At 50.2% G+C, this 14,777-nt stretch overlaps 6 protein-coding genes across 6 annotated transcripts; 3 read left to right on the forward strand and 3 right to left on the reverse strand.

The window, feature by feature from the left end:
• Positions 1-306: 306 nt before the first annotated feature.
• Positions 307-1,883, forward strand: BDV59DRAFT_212019 (aldehyde dehydrogenase; the record flags this gene model as incomplete). Its single annotated transcript, XM_073695931.1, has 3 exons — positions 307-363; positions 427-733; positions 793-1,883. 3 exons carry the CDS (start codon positions 307-309, stop codon positions 1,881-1,883), a joined length of 1,455 nt encoding a protein of 484 aa, XP_073549435.1.
• A 322-nt stretch (positions 1,884-2,205) lies between these two features.
• Positions 2,206-5,553, reverse strand: BDV59DRAFT_192162 (acetyl-CoA synthetase-like protein; the record flags this gene model as incomplete). The annotated part of the gene is made up of 4 exons (XM_073692004.1): positions 2,206-4,689; positions 4,749-4,911; positions 4,963-5,201; positions 5,254-5,553. The coding sequence occupies 4 exons, from the start codon at positions 5,551-5,553 to the stop codon at positions 2,206-2,208; spliced, it is 3,186 nt and encodes a 1,061-aa protein (XP_073549436.1).
• Positions 5,554-7,320: 1,767 nt separating this feature from the next.
• BDV59DRAFT_212020 (Zn(II)2Cys6 transcription factor) lies at positions 7,321-9,110 on the forward strand (the record flags this gene model as incomplete). Its single annotated transcript, XM_073695932.1, has 3 exons — positions 7,321-7,442; positions 7,502-8,853; positions 8,884-9,110. The coding sequence occupies exons 1-3, from the start codon at positions 7,369-7,371 to the stop codon at positions 9,108-9,110; spliced, it is 1,653 nt and encodes a 550-aa protein (XP_073549437.1). The 5' UTR covers positions 7,321-7,368.
• Positions 9,111-9,797: 687 nt separating this feature from the next.
• Positions 9,798-11,105, reverse strand: BDV59DRAFT_200501 (aminotransferase; the record flags this gene model as incomplete). Its single annotated transcript, XM_073693594.1, has 2 exons — positions 9,798-10,405; positions 10,466-11,105. The coding sequence occupies 2 exons, from the start codon at positions 11,103-11,105 to the stop codon at positions 9,798-9,800; spliced, it is 1,248 nt and encodes a 415-aa protein (XP_073549438.1).
• Positions 11,106-11,940: 835 nt separating this feature from the next.
• Positions 11,941-12,872, forward strand: BDV59DRAFT_174806 (RibD family protein). The gene has a single exon (XM_073689139.1). The coding sequence runs from the start codon at positions 11,956-11,958 to the stop codon at positions 12,793-12,795; it is 840 nt and encodes a 279-aa protein (XP_073549439.1). The 5' UTR covers positions 11,941-11,955; the 3' UTR covers positions 12,796-12,872.
• On the reverse strand, positions 12,873-14,543 carry BDV59DRAFT_174807 (FAD-binding oxidoreductase). Its single transcript, XM_073689140.1, has one exon. The coding sequence runs from the start codon at positions 14,441-14,443 to the stop codon at positions 12,941-12,943; it is 1,503 nt and encodes a 500-aa protein (XP_073549440.1). The 5' UTR covers positions 14,444-14,543; the 3' UTR covers positions 12,873-12,940.
• Between the last annotated feature and the right edge of the window lie 234 nt (positions 14,544-14,777).

Here is a 14,777-nt window from a genome sequence, read left to right on the forward strand (position 1 = left end):
CCTCACGCTAACACTCACTTGTGCCGGGATCTTCCCCTCATTGTAGTCCTTGTTCAGGCGTGCGTGCTTAGGCCGGGGAGACCGGCTGTCCACGCCAAGATATGCGCAAGCTGCATCGTACTACGAAGGAACGAATAACATCTCCACGATCCATCATGAATTATGCACAGCCCAGGCTTCATAAAAACACATTTCCTAGTGCTATACACGGAGGATTATAAGTAAAAAATCGATTTAAGAAGCCGGGGTAGTCACTCATCATCTCACTACCTTGATCAGACAGAAGCCAACTCTATGCCGTTCAATATGGCAATTACCAAGAAGATTTTCCCGATCCCGACCCAACTCTTTATAAACGGACAGGTGAGTTCAAATACCTAGCCTCCCCTGTAGGGCACGAGTTGATTTATGGCCGGCTTCAACAAGTTCTGCGATTCCGCCTCAGCCGATCGCTATTCTATTTACAGTCCTGTGGACGATAGTCTCGTAACAGATCAGATCCAGTACGCCGTCACGGAAGATGTCGATCGAGCCGTGAAGAGCGCTGAGTCTGCCTTCAACGATAACAAATGGGGTGGGCTAACAGCAAAGGAGAGAGGTCGAGCGCTGATGCGGATTTCCACTACTCTTCAAGACCACAAGGAAGAGCTCGCTTGGCTGGACCGCATTGCTATGGGCAAGCCGGTGGCTGGGGGACTTGCAGAAGTGCAAATGGCAGCCGATCTATTCGAATGTATGCATATTATAACCAAAATATGGGGCTTCTTTATTGAGCGGGCTAATGGTGAATAGACTACGCCGGATGGGCGGACAAACATGCTGGAGAGAGTTATCCAGCTGATGACGGCTATCTTAAGATTGTCCACCACGAGCCACTGGGTGTCTGCGCCGGAATCCTTCCCTGGAACGGGCCTCTTGCTATGGTCGCTTTCAAAGTTGCGCCAGCCCTCGCGACCGGCAACGTGATCATTCTCAAACCTAGCGAGAAAAGCCCCTTTTCAGCGTTGAGATTCGCATCCCTGGTAGCAGATATTCTTCCCGATGGCGTAGTTCAGGTTCTCCCTGGCGCGGGAATAACGGGTGATCTACTCGCTCGCCATCCTCGTATCCGGAAGGTGGGCTTCACAGGGTCAGCAATAACCGGTCGGAAAATTCAGCGTGCTGCAGCTGAGAGTAATCTCAAGCGGGTAACCCTTGAGCTGGGCGGCAAGACCCCGGCAGGAATCTTCGATGATTGCAACCTGGACAATGCGGTACAATGGGCAACAAATGCCATCACCAATAATACGGGTCAAATATGCATTGCGGCTAGTCGCCTCTATGTCCAGGAAAGCATTGCGGGGGAATTCTTGAAACGATTTGTCGAAAGTATTGAAGCTACGGTTAGCGGCATCGGCGATCCCCATGAGCCATCAACTCTTTATGGTCCTCTAGCCGATAAGGCACAGCTTTCTAGAGTCCAGTCATTCTTTACGGACGATGACGGAAAGACTCAAGTGCTTACTGGCGGTCATCGTCGTGGTGACCAAGGTTGCTTCTTTGAGCCAACCGTACTCTACAACCCAGACCCACATGCACAGCTATATAAGAATGAGATATTTGGCCCAGTGACATGCGTGCGGACTTTCAAAGATGAAGCTGAGTTCCTTCAGATGGCAAATGATTCCGAGTATGGTCTCATGGCAGCAGTATTCACCAAGGATATTAGTCGGGCAATGAGGGTAAGCCGACACCTGGAAAGTGGTACAGTTGGGGTAAACTGTGTTACCACTCTTCATTATCAGGCTGCCTTTGGAGGATCCAAACAGTCCGGAACTGGTCGTGAACTCGGCCGTTGGGGGCTCGAGTCGTATACGGAACCCAAGACCATTCTAATCAAGTAAGGACAATTCCCTCCGGGCCCTTGAATACGTTGCTGATACTTGGTGCTAGCCTTCAATGTTAAGGTACTACTGACACCTAGACTTTACATTTCTCGTCACCTCGTATCTTTATCTCTCCTAAGCGTCTCTGGCCAAGATAGGGAGAGAGTGATCGTCTAAATGTGATTGTTCATGCGGCACCTCATCTAGCCATTCTGGTGTCACATTTTTGGCGTCGTCATGCGTAGCCAGCCAGCAGAATTTATCAGTCCTATATGCTAGGTGTCGACATATGTATACATTACTTCCCACATCTCTGTTCTAGGGCAGTATTACGTGAGTACTACAGCCACTCATTTACCCATTTCTCAATCCATTCCCGTTGAACTCCGACCAACGTCCGTAGTGTCTGACTCTTCTCTCTTGTGAGCCGAGTGTCGAAGACATCTTCGATCGGGCTTGAAACGGATGCCATACTTTCAAAGAAACCCAGTAGGTTTGCTGCCGGATTTTTCTGGAGAATACTTTCTAGTTCGTCATCAGCTATTCCCTCGCTGTGTCTGAAGCTCTCCGCGTCCTGTCGAACTCGCTTAAACCAGGATTCGAAGGGTATCGTCTCCAATCTGGTGCAACAATCCTGGCTTAGTGTATCGACAAGCCATGATCGCATTGTCTCCCAGGCCACAGGATTCGTATTCACAACATGCAGGACCTCGGGCACACCATCATAGTGGCTGGATTTCTCTCCCAAGGCCAATTCAGTCAATATAGATGCCAGAGAATCGATGGGAACCCAGTCTATGCGGTCTATCACTCCCCCAATTGTCTCTGGAAGCGCGCCAATATGGAGCGAACTTAGGACCATGCTGGGAAACCATTCTGCTCTGTTCCACGCTCCTGCTGTTCGGATCGCCCCAGCGACTTGGCCGACTCGAACAATGGAAGCTCGGACCAAGTTTGTCTGTGCTGCTTGAGAAATTATGTGTTCTGCAACATACTTGCTGTTTGCATATCCATTAGGGCCTGGATTATTTGTTGCGATCACTCGTTCCGGAACAACCTTGGTCTCGGACTGGTGACCCATGACAGAGCTTATCGACGAGATGAAGAATAACCGTGGAGATTTTGTAGCTGAGGAACAGAATTTGATTAAATTCACGACCCCAACTAACTGAGCATCGAATGAAGCGAGGGGCATATTAAAATTAACAGGCCACGCATTATGAATAACCATGGTTGAGCTACCACGTAGCGTGGCAAATGCCTCTTGTGAAAGTTTCAAATCCGGTCTCGATAGGTCCGCGGTCCAAAAGGTGACGCGGGACTTTTCAAACGCAGAAGGCAAGCAGAGGAGGGCGCTCCGTTGCCGTTGAAGCTGGGCACTATCCAGGGCACGGTTAAGACAATATATGTGCTCAACTGAAGGGTTCCTCATTAGAGCATCAAGTAGGTACGCCCCGAGCCGTCCCGTCGATCCCGTCAGAATAACAGTGTGCTTCGAGGATGTGTCCAGTCGAGCTAAGTGTGCCTTCAAAGTATGGTCCCTCTCATTCATCAACTCGGTTATGGAAGTTTCTTCGTTCCCAGCAATGTGCCTCTGGCGCCGCAGGATAAGCTTTGTCAATTGTGAAATAGAAGGGTTGAGATATAAGCAGGCTGGAGTAATTGCTGGTAAGTCGAATGCGACATTGAACCGGCGTGCTGCAATAATTGTTTGGAGCGAGTCCAGACCAAGTTGAAAGAGATTTGCCTCATCGATGAGTTTGCCCTCGCTCACTCCGGATATGGCGGCTAATGACTTCCGTATATACTCACTTATTGCGATAGCGTCCTTTGTCTTGCCGGGTCCAATTGTCACTTCACATTTTTCCTTGGCCAACATATTAACATCCTCATATAAGGAATCGAGTTCATTGGCATAGAGCGCCATAGTTTGGGCACGTTGGATCGTCGCCTTCGCAGAACGCGCCATGGGCTTGTCGGGATGGGTGAAAAGTAGATGCGTTTTCGCAATTCGAGCATGTGCAGGGCTATCCTTATTTGCCTCTTCAACGCTCGGCCAGAGTCTCTCAATAGCAGCCTCTTTCTCTGTAGGACTTAGGGGCTTCTTTCCTTTCAGTTCTATCAGAAGACAAGCTTGGAATCGCTGTGCTCCGGCAACAAGAACAGCAGAGACTTCTGGATTGGCGAAGGCAATACGCTGCTCCATTGAGATTGGGTTGGTTTTTTCTCCATTCAAAAACACAATCACATCATCCCTACGAGCGCTCCATCTCCAGAGGTTGGCCTTAGTTGGGTCGGGGTGTCGCACCCAAAGGTCGCGTGTTGCGTATTCGTCCAATTCTGGGAAAATTGTGAATGGTGTCTGATGCGCTTCGCTGTCGGGCGACCGGATAATGGAAAGCTCGAACTCATTTCCATTTTCTTGTCGAAAATGAACCCCTAATCTCGGGTTGAACTGGACATAGCGCCAGTCTTTTTGTGGATTGCGATTGGGCTGGCCGTGCAGCAGGCTCAACATTCCAAGTTCCGAAGCTCCATAGAGGTTTACAAGTCCGACTGTCGATGCCACTTTATCACCCACAATTTCGGGCAAATCGCCCCCGCAGTACATAACATACTTCAAGTGCTGGCCACAATAATCCAGGAGATCAGGGCTCCGCCCTAGCTCCTGCACAAGAGACGGGACAACGAGGCCGACATCTACTGTGGTCTGTTTCATGGCGCTTACCATTCCGGCGGCCGTGGGAACGACGCCAGATATTGGCAGGACAAGTGTCATTCCAGCAGGAATGCCGATAGTTGTAAGATACGCTATTCCAGCGGCCTTGGCAGACAGATACCTGTTAGTATATATGCTGGTGATATGTTGAACATAATCCTTACGTGGAACGGTGGTAGTGTCAGAAATAGGCGTGATCCCCTATACATAGTGTCATGCGTCACAAGACCGTCTGGCGCATCTAAGGAGGCCATATGCATTTGCTTGCAAGCAGTGTCATGGGTCCAGACAATTGGCTTCGGTAATCCAGTCGAGCCAGATGTGTGACTGGTCGAGTTAGAATACAGTAAGACGTTTTGATAACTATTAGATACGTACAGGACCACTAGCCGATCGTTCGCAGCATCTGGATAGCTCTTGTTATATCCAAAATGCGGGTAATGCGATTCTAACAGCTCATCGACAGTCAAAGTCTCGTGCACATCCACTTTCTGGGCCTCCAGGACTGTTGTGAGTGCAGCTGGTGGGGGATTAGGCACTAATAGCTTGGTGCAGTTCAGCTTTTCGAACAGCTTTTGGTGTGCAGCCGCGCTATTTCGCGGTGATGGTACAAATATCTTTTCTCGTTAGCCGTTATATGCATCCGTGCACAGATTGGGGCACTCGTACACAGTAGCCGGCTTTGACGGCGCCTAGTACCAAAGCAGGGTATCGCAAATCGCTAGGGCCAATATATGCCAGTATTTCCCCGTTACCGGGGCCAAATCTTTCAGTTAGCCATTTTGCGAAGCCATTGATGGCATTAGCAAAGTCCATATATGTCACTTGAATGTAGCCCTCGTCGTATGTATAGGGCGATCTTGGATATTCTGCATATATAGCATCAGGCTTCACTTGGGCGTAGTGATCAACAATATTGGGGAGGAGCTGGGCTCTGGCCTTCTGGGGAAAAGAATCATTGACAGCCATTATGAATGATCTTGCAATATAGAAACGTGTGTATTATGCGGTCCAATATATGGACCAGAAAAGGGGGGAGCGTGGTATTTATGCCTCACTATATGGACAACAGCTTAAAGCTGGAACATTTACTAAACTGAGAGATAACGCAGGGTGTCAGTCTTTACTGCACCTAATGTCGACCGGTGCGTGTATATCAACATAGCTCAATATCTACAATGACAGTCTGGTCCACTTGGTGACGACATAACCAGTCATCTTACTCTATACAACTCCTGACATGCCTTACTTTCAGATGAGATACACGGTAATCCTACGCTAGTTCCCACAGTAAAGTAAGTTGAAGATCGTTTGGATTGCAGGCATCAAAGGCCCCACTTTGTTACGAGCAAGCCAATAAATTATTGCATACGCATAATGGGGTTATCCCTACAAGCACCTAATTGGCGGTTGATGGTATCCGCCGCAATACTGGGTCGATAGTCCAATATACACGCAGTAGAGCCATGTATCCGTCTAGACCACAGAGCAACCAGTCGCCAATGACACTAACTTCGCTTAGAAGCGTGGACAATTGCCAGCAAGCTTGCGTTTATCAAAGGAAGGACTCCATGACGGTATATAGCAGACTTTGCCCCGGAAGTTTAGCATAATTCTATCTTTGTTGGCTCCCTAACTAATACATTTCATGTCGAAGAAACAACCTGCGACATTTGCATATGTCAATGCATCCCTTTCAATGCTCATTCACAGCAATACCAGTTAACTTAATAGTCACTAACTAGATGGGGCTAGAGTACTCCATACTGGTTTTAGCGCTTGAATTTTAGGCCTCCACAATAGTTGTTTTCAACAGCCTACACAGCCTTCATGGAGTGGGTTCTCCCAGGTTTAGTGATAGCTTCATGAATCTGTAGCGTACTTCCGCGTCAGGCAACCGCTCTCGTTCTATCAGATTAGGGTCGAGCACAGTATCCTATTATGGCGGCTTGCGTACTATTTACATTGAATGCGCGATATGGGCACTTGCTCGACCATTCCTGGAGTTGTTTGGACCGGTGGCATACGTACTACGTACTACACGGCTGGATTCGCTATGTAATGGTATCGTACACAGTATCTCGAGATACTCGCGGCTAAATGCTTCATGCCGAGGTTCTCAGGCACCACTCCGTATCCATAATAAGTCACCAATAATAAGAAGCTCGGGCAGGTGCGTTGATCTCAATGAAAAGATAGGCAGTACGGAGTACGCCGAACGATGCACGGGGTAATGCAGGACTTGATTGCTCCACAACCACAAGAATGGCTTTCTGTTTCCTAGACAAGGAATTATCCTCCTGTCTTTTCTTTTCCTTTTTTTTTTTTTTTGGTTTTTTTCCGTTTCATTTCGGAACTTTTAGTAAGGAGTAGTGCGACGTAAAATGGGAAAGCTCGCTCGGCAGAGCCGCACTGGGAAAGGGAAATCGGGGTTGTGAAGATACGCCGCACATACGCCGGATGTAAAGCTACTCTTTATGGACAGCTCATCCCGCTAGAAGCGACTAGTTTTCTGTACCCAATCACTAATCTCTATCGACGAAGGGCGCTGAGCTTTCCCATGGGGTCCAAAAAAGGATGGCCCAATAAGGATGGTTCACGGCGTCGGTGTCGTCTCCGTGACCCACAGCGGAAGAATGATTCCGGTATTGAGACTTGAGGCACGAAAAGAGGGTTGACAGTAACAATATTTCCATTACAAGAATAAGCTTTGAAGGAAGCTCATCCTTTTGCTGCCCCATATCTGGCGGAGTCGAAAGATGCAATATTTTGAAAAATAAAACCATGTCTCGGATGGAACAGTCGAAACGCCGGCGAGCTTCTTCAAAACGATCCCGGACAGGATGCCGTACATGTCGGTGCGTAAGCAGGGAAAAAAAAGGGACCCCCTTGGTATGTTAGCTGATCAACGTAATAGGCTTCGCCATGTCAAGTGCGATGAAACGCCCGGTGCATGTCAGAATTGCCTTTCTAATGGATGGACGTGCGATGGATACGAGTTGAATCGATTACCTGCTCGGGCTCACCCCGTCATTAGAAGGGCCCCAATAATCCACAGGTATCTGACAACGGGATTTGGGTGGGTAATGACTCCGGACGAAAAGCGATGTATCTCTTTCTTCCTCAACCGCACAGTGCCGAACATGACCAGCTTTTACGACTCGTGGTTGTGGCAAAACCTCGTTCTTCAGATGAGCTCTTCCGAGCCCGCTGTTTATCACGCAGTGGTTGCACTGAGCGCGGTAACTCAGGACCTGGAGAGACACGGTGTCCCAGTACCCGGTATGGACTCCAGCAGCATGTGGTATAGGTTTGCTTTAGAGCAATCAGTACGATCTTTTAGCCTGCTATCCAAGAGATGTATATCACAGGATCCGCAATTGCGGGAGGTTTTCTTGGTCTGCTGCCTGCTGTTCGTCCTCCTCGACTTGGTCTGTGGCCGGCTTGACAATGCTAGTGTGCATTTGCGAAGCGGCCTCGCAATCCTGAAAGAGTTGCGGATCCAACGCCAGATCACAAACGCATATGCCTCTCCAGTAGATGACAGTCTTATGGACGCTCTCCTTCATCTCAAAACCCAGGCGGCACTCCACGGCGATCCGCTGCCTGTTATGCGAATTGACGACGAACTTGTGTACAACCGAGCATACGAGCAATATTACTTGCATCCTTTTCGAAATCTCGCAGACGCACAACAGGCCATCAATCCCCTAATCAACACGGTGTTTCCGTTTCTGGAGCAGTGCTGGTGTCTTACTGCTACCGATATCCTTGCAAATTATGGCGTCTTAGATGCAAAACGACAACGTCTGTTTTCATGTGTGAACCAATACGGACCGCGTGCAGCTCATTTCAGGGAGGCAATGTACGACAAACTCACTAAGAAAGAACAACGCGGTGCAGATGTGGTACACTTGATGTATCTTGCCATGTCTTTGATCCTCAAAACCTGTCTGTTTAAGAGAGGCAGTCCACAAATGAAGTACTTCATCCGCGATCATCAAGAAATACTGTCAGTGTCATTAGAAATAATGAAGGGATTCGAGGAAAATCCGTTTATAACAATTGACACTTCAACTTGTCCAGCATTGTTTGTTGTGGCAGCTCAATGTCCGGACTACGGGATCCGATGGCAAGCAATTAATGCGCTGCGCTCTTGGCCACGCTGTGAAGGATTTCTGAACTCGGTTTTCATAGGTAACATGGCACTTGAAGGAATGAAAATCGAGTTAGCGGGGCTGGTTGAAGACGGCCCTACGACGCGACGTGGTGTGTCCTTCGGGAAAAACAGCAGAGGAGACCAATTCGCCCTCTTGAAATACAGATTTGAGGGAGTTGAGCATAGTCACTGGCTTTCTCTTGAGCCTGACAGAACGATATTTGATGCTCTTGCCTCTGTACAGTCTGCCCCATCTTGGCCTTGCGTTCGATTCCTTGGCTTTGTTCCGGAAACGGGAGGAGAAATCTTGAAGCCAACATCGCGCAATGAGCAGACGTGCGAGGTGAAGATGCAACGGCACATCTGAGTAGCCTTCCTAGTTTCTCTTTGGCTGCTGGCCTCGGCTGAACGTCATCAGCTACCGCAACCTATTTGCCACCGATGAGCTGCGCCTCCCTTTTAGAGCCCTGTCGCTGGTGCCGGACTCTTGTTTCAGCAAAGACTATATACCGGTTTTAAGGTTCTTCGCTCCCGAGGCCCACGTGTCTATATTATCAAATTGCGAATGAGTGGTTCAACATAACGGTCCAGTCAGTAATGAGCCTAGCCCAGGCTAGCCATATGACGACCGTAAACCGTACACATCAGGATATTCTCCGGGGGTAGGACAGCATCTACGATAATCTTTGGTTCTCATGTGGCACTCAACAGGGTTTTGCCACGAACTACAGCACCATATTCGAGCTCTTGGTGGGCTTTAACTACGGCTACAATGATGCACTATGGAGGTCCTATCCCTTGGCGTGCTACATTATTGTGAACTAGTACGTTAGAGTTACTCTGTGGGAGTACAGTGCAAGCAAGAAAACCAGTGTGAATGGGTACTATAGGGTATAGCTACGTATTGCTTCTCATCGCCCTTTCGAAATACATTATCAATCGAAGAGCTTTTTGAGGAGTAATAGAAAATTTTCAAAGCTCCGCGTAACAATCATACTTTTATGCTTTTGATAAGAAGAGCAAACATTCATCGGCGTTTTCTCCTTTTTTTTTTTTATCCGTCAACGACACTAGCCCATTCATTCTCCTCCTTGCCATATATAATATCCCTAACCCATGTCTGCAACAATGATACAAACGGGAAAAGATTCAGAGGGAAGGATATCTCACGATTTCCATGGCGGACAGCCGAGACAGGTGTAATTCGACAATCGGATCCAACAGCGAAGGCCCCACGCAACCGGTTCTCATCATCCGCGATAATGATGTCCTTGATCGTGAAGTTCTTCTCGGTCACCACAACAGGCTCCACAAAGCCTTGAGAACCATTGGGACGACTTTCGATGACAGGTCCTTTCGTCAGTCTCTTCCGGGCCAATTCCAACACACTGTCCCTGCCAAGACCCGATATATCCGGCCACTCCTCCAAGGGAGTGGTAATCAGCTCCAGCTTTCCATATCGTGAGACCCAAAGCACGAAGAAATTTGTTCCCTGGGTTCCACTAATCCGGGCGTCGGTCCCCAGTAGCCAGAGTATCTTCTTATGGCTATAAGCTTCGCCATCATTATTGGGCAGGTGTCGTTTCTTTGCGGATGCCTTGCCGTCGGCCGTTTTATAAGGTAAAGCTCTCCCTGGATCATGTGGCAAAGACCAGAGACAGACTGCGCCGCAGGAGGTAGTTGGACCAGCTGGCAGTACTGGTTCATCCAGACACGACATACATATGCAAAGAATCGCCTCGTTCGGCCCGTCCTGTGTTGTGGTCACAGCAGACGCGGAGAGAATTGTTTTGAGATATAGTACGCCTCGCGGCTCTTTGGAGAGCCATTTTGGCGCATCCAACGCTAGAAGCTTTTTGATAAGTTTCAGAAGCTCCGAAGGTTCGACATCGGGGAGGCATTTCCTTTTTACAAAATCCCGGAAACGGTTGCAGGTGTATTCGGATCTGAATAGACGCAGCTTGCCGTCGTCCCCGCGGTAGGCCTTCATCCCATCGCAGTGATTTACAGCATTTTGGATAAGTGGACTCATCGTCCGCAGCAACCCACCTGTCACATAAGGAACAATTTGAGGATCTCCCCAGCCATTCTCAAGATTCCAGCGAGCCTTCACGAAGTGGTCCGTGTATGCTGGATTATCCAAGTTTGAACATGGAGCTTCCTTTGGAACTTCTCTAGGCGTAGTTGTCCGGGTCACCAGCATCCCTGATGCCTGAAGGGCGCTACTACTCTGGTGCAATTCCCTAAGGAAGTCTGCACTTGGGGTTTCACCATTTGCAGTAGTCGCATGTGTAACACCAGCGTTGGGGGTTGCAACCTTGTTGTTGAGCGCATCAGCAAGGCATTGGAGTTCCGGCGTCATATGCCCTGGACGACCGCAGCATTCAAGAAATGCGAGATTTTGGGGCTCGTTTCTTGCTCTCTGTAATGTCAGTAATGGGTCTCTATTGGTTGTTTCTTTTGATTTGACCATTGCTGGCGTTGTCAGACACTCCTGTTTATTGAACGGGTTATGAGGAATCGCATGCGGCTTTGCAGTCATGGAGGAGGCAAAGATAGTGTAATACTAGTTTGCTATATAGTTATATGGGCCTTCATGGATGGCCGTCTGTAAATGTTTATCAGCATTTGAGAGTTCCTAGGCAGTCATCTGGAAGGATCCACCCCCTATAAGGAGCAGCGTCCGTCTATTTGGGCCGGAAATTTGACATCCAAGAACAGCAGGAAGTCTCCAACCAATTACTGTACCATAGGAGCATCTGGTAGATTCCTCTCTGCCTAGTTCCTGATCTCGAGAAAGGCTACAATAATGTGGCTCTCCAGAAACTTGGCTTAGTGCGAAAACTAATGCACAGGTGACAGCTCCATTCCATCGAACGAAGTCACCAGAGACCAACTGTATGAATCATGGCATCCAGAAACCCAGAATTCAGGGCAGTTGGGAGAGTATCATACCTGGGTAAAGCTGCCCCGAATGTTCGAAACCGGTTGTTGTACCTCGTCCACCAATCAGGAGCCGCATCAACTCCAAAAGACGCGAAGCTCCAATCTTACTGGCACAGCCAATAAAAGCGCGCTTGACCATCGACGCGTCGTCCCTTTCGGGAACTACCGAGGCCTGAGGCTCCTCCGATTTCGGCTTCAGGCTGGACTGGATCACATGTCCTTCCCTTCTCGATCAACTTCAACCCAACGACACTCCATACGAGACCATGTCGCTCGTCCCTGATGACGCCCTCGTCTTCTCAGACTCAGACCGTGCCTTTTTGCGGCCTCACCTGCCACCAGATCACCATGTTCCTCCCGCCGAGTCCAGTCTCCCCTTCACAACCCTTACCTTCGCGACCTCTCTAGACTCCTCCCTCGCTTTGTCCCCAGGTACCCGCACTGCGCTCTCAGGACCACAATCCAAAGCTATGACGCATTATCTGCGATCCTGTCATGATGCAATCCTCGTTGGAGTTGGGACCGCTGTGGCTGATAACCCCGGGTTGAACTGTCGCATAGAAGGCGTCGGCGGGTACGGAGGCGATGGGCTGCAGGGACAACCCCGGCCGATCATAATCGATCCTACCGCACGGTGGGATTTCACCGAGGACTCGAAGATCTTTCAGCTAGCTAGAGAAGGCAAGGGTCGTGCACCGTATATTATCACGGGGGTGCGACCCCCGGCTACCTCGAAGCGGGCCGTGTTAGAGAAACACGGGGGCAAATTTATGACACTTGACGTCGCCAGGACAGAGGGTGGAGAACACAGAATTGACTGGATGATGCTTCTGCGTGCCCTGGTCAAGGAGGGACTTCACAGCGTGATGATTGAGGGAGGTGGTAGCATCATCAACTCGCTTCTGGAGCCGTCATTCCAATCATTGATCAACTCCGTCATCGTCACGATCGCACCGACTTGGCTGGGTCAGGGAGGTGTGGTAGTCTCGCCCAAACGCAGAGTCGATCCGAATGGCACTGCTATTCCTGCCTCCCGCTTGACCAACGTCAAATGGCACCCGTTCGGCGAGGATGTGGTTCTTTGTGGTACGATCAAACCTGAGTGAGGTGAGAGTTTAACCCTCGCTCCTCCTCTTCTCTCTGATCCTGGCCTTGGCTGCACATATACCCCCAAATCATATATTGTCTAGTCTATCTATGTACAGGATATGGTACAAGCGCATGCGCGCGCGCAAACACCGTCCGAAGCACTCATCTCTTCCACTTCCACGTAGAGTTGCGATGTATGAAATACTCCTTGCTTTCAATGGCCTTCTTTATTCCCCACATACCACCAAGGGGCCAAAACGACCGTGCCCAGCGACTCCACGAGTCTTGCCGTTCCTTGCGATCGGCCTCCACGTCAATCTTCACTTTGTCATACACACTCGGCAACGTGGTGGCGGAGTACTTCTGTCGCAAGCCCTCGTACCACTCCCGGTCGTATATATTCCAGAACTCGTCCTCGCCGTAGTACGTATGTGCGTAGAACCATTTCATACCCCCGAGCTCCCGCAGCCGGCGCTCCAGGTCGCGGTTCGCCGCGACAAATGCATCCGGCTCTGCGGGCCCGAAGCCCCAGACGCCAATATTCAGCATCTGCTGTGGCGTGCGACCATCCGCTTCGACATCGCTGCTGTGCGGGTGGAATGTGGGTGCGGGGCTCTGCTTGAGCGGACACAGCCATAGAGGCCAGATGTCAAGCTTCTCGCGTGTGTAGTCGATGAAGGACTCTGCGGTAGAATACGGCAGTGCGAGATCCTGGACGACATAGCGGCTCGCCTCGCCGCTCGCGTGCAGAGCCTTGTACAGCATCCGCGTGTGCAGGAAGTCGTCCAGCCACCACCGCGTGGCCCGGTTGAACGGAAACCGGAAGTAATCGAACGCAGAACGCCCGACCCAGAAGCCACCGCGGTCGTACCGAAAGAGATACTCCGCGAGAGGGATGTAGTCCGTGACCGGGGCGGCCTTGGTGCGCGTCTTATTCTGCACGTGGAGGTAGTACCAGGGGTCCCACGCATGACTGAACGTTTGGACCTGCGCAGGGCCGGGCAAGTCATCGGTCATCTCGCCGGCCACAACGACGCCATGTTCTGGCGAGAAGAGCATACCGTCAACGTAGTCATTGTCCGAGTTGAGGGTGTGCGTCTGCACCCCCTGGATCGACTCTCCCACGGTTTTGTGTGGGTGATACGTCGCCTTGACAAACTTCTTGGCCTCGATCAACTGCAGCTCAATCATCGTGGTGACACCCAGGCTGCCAACAGCGCCAGCCGCCCCTCGAAATAGATCCGTGTTGTCGGTTGCCGACGCTTTTAGCACACTTCCATCTGCCATCACCATCTCGACGGAGTTGATCGTACGGTCGAAGAACCCGTACTTGAACGAGCTACTCTCGCCCGCCGTGCCGGCGAACCCGCCCCCAGCCGTAATGCCAGGAAACTCCATCACCACAGGCGGGATCAGGCCGTACTTCAGCGTCGCCTCGACCAGCCGGTCCATAGGCACATTCGGCTCGACCAATGCCGTGCGCGTCTTCGTATCCACCGACAGCACATTGCGCAGGTCGCTGATGTCGACCTCGCGATTGCGGCGGATGGGTCGCGTGCTGTTCGTGGATCCATGGAAGATGCGAAATGGCTCCTTGCGCTCATAGAAGCCGCGGACGCTGTTCGCGATGCGCGCGACAGCGCTTTTATGACGCTCCAGTCCCATGTCCCAATGGCGCTTTGTCCGGCTGCAAAAGTTGCTCTTTTCTTCTTTCTTGATCCCGTGTTGATTTCGTCAAATTGGATGAGTCAGCACTCTAACCCAGATGGGATTAGTACTGTCGCCATGTGTATCAGGCAACAACACACCGCCATGTTTTGACGTCTTAATAACCATGAAGAAGTCGTAGGTAGAACTTCATTCATATTATTCTATGAAGTTACCATGATAGTCCTATATTGTAGCTTCTTGCTGAATGCTGTCACCTCTGTTATTTCCATAAAATATGTGTCCTTCCCCAGCCCTTCCCACCACATACCTAAACGAAATAGTACGTGAA

The sequence above is a fragment of the Aspergillus ambiguus genome, assembly GCF_047715705.1.
Source record: "Aspergillus ambiguus strain CBS 117.58 unplaced genomic scaffold BDV59scaffold_9, whole genome shotgun sequence".
Lineage (NCBI taxonomy): Eukaryota > Fungi > Ascomycota > Eurotiomycetes > Eurotiales > Aspergillaceae > Aspergillus > Aspergillus ambiguus.

Bases quoted from the DNA above. Each gene is read 5' to 3' on its own strand.
- BDV59DRAFT_174806 (XM_073689139.1), top strand. From the start codon at position 11,956: ATGTCGCTCGTCCCTGATGACGCCCTCGTCTTCTCAGACTCAGACCGT.
- BDV59DRAFT_174807 (XM_073689140.1), bottom strand. From the start codon at position 14,443: ATGGGACTGGAGCGTCATAAAAGCGCTGTCGCGCGCATCGCGAACAGC.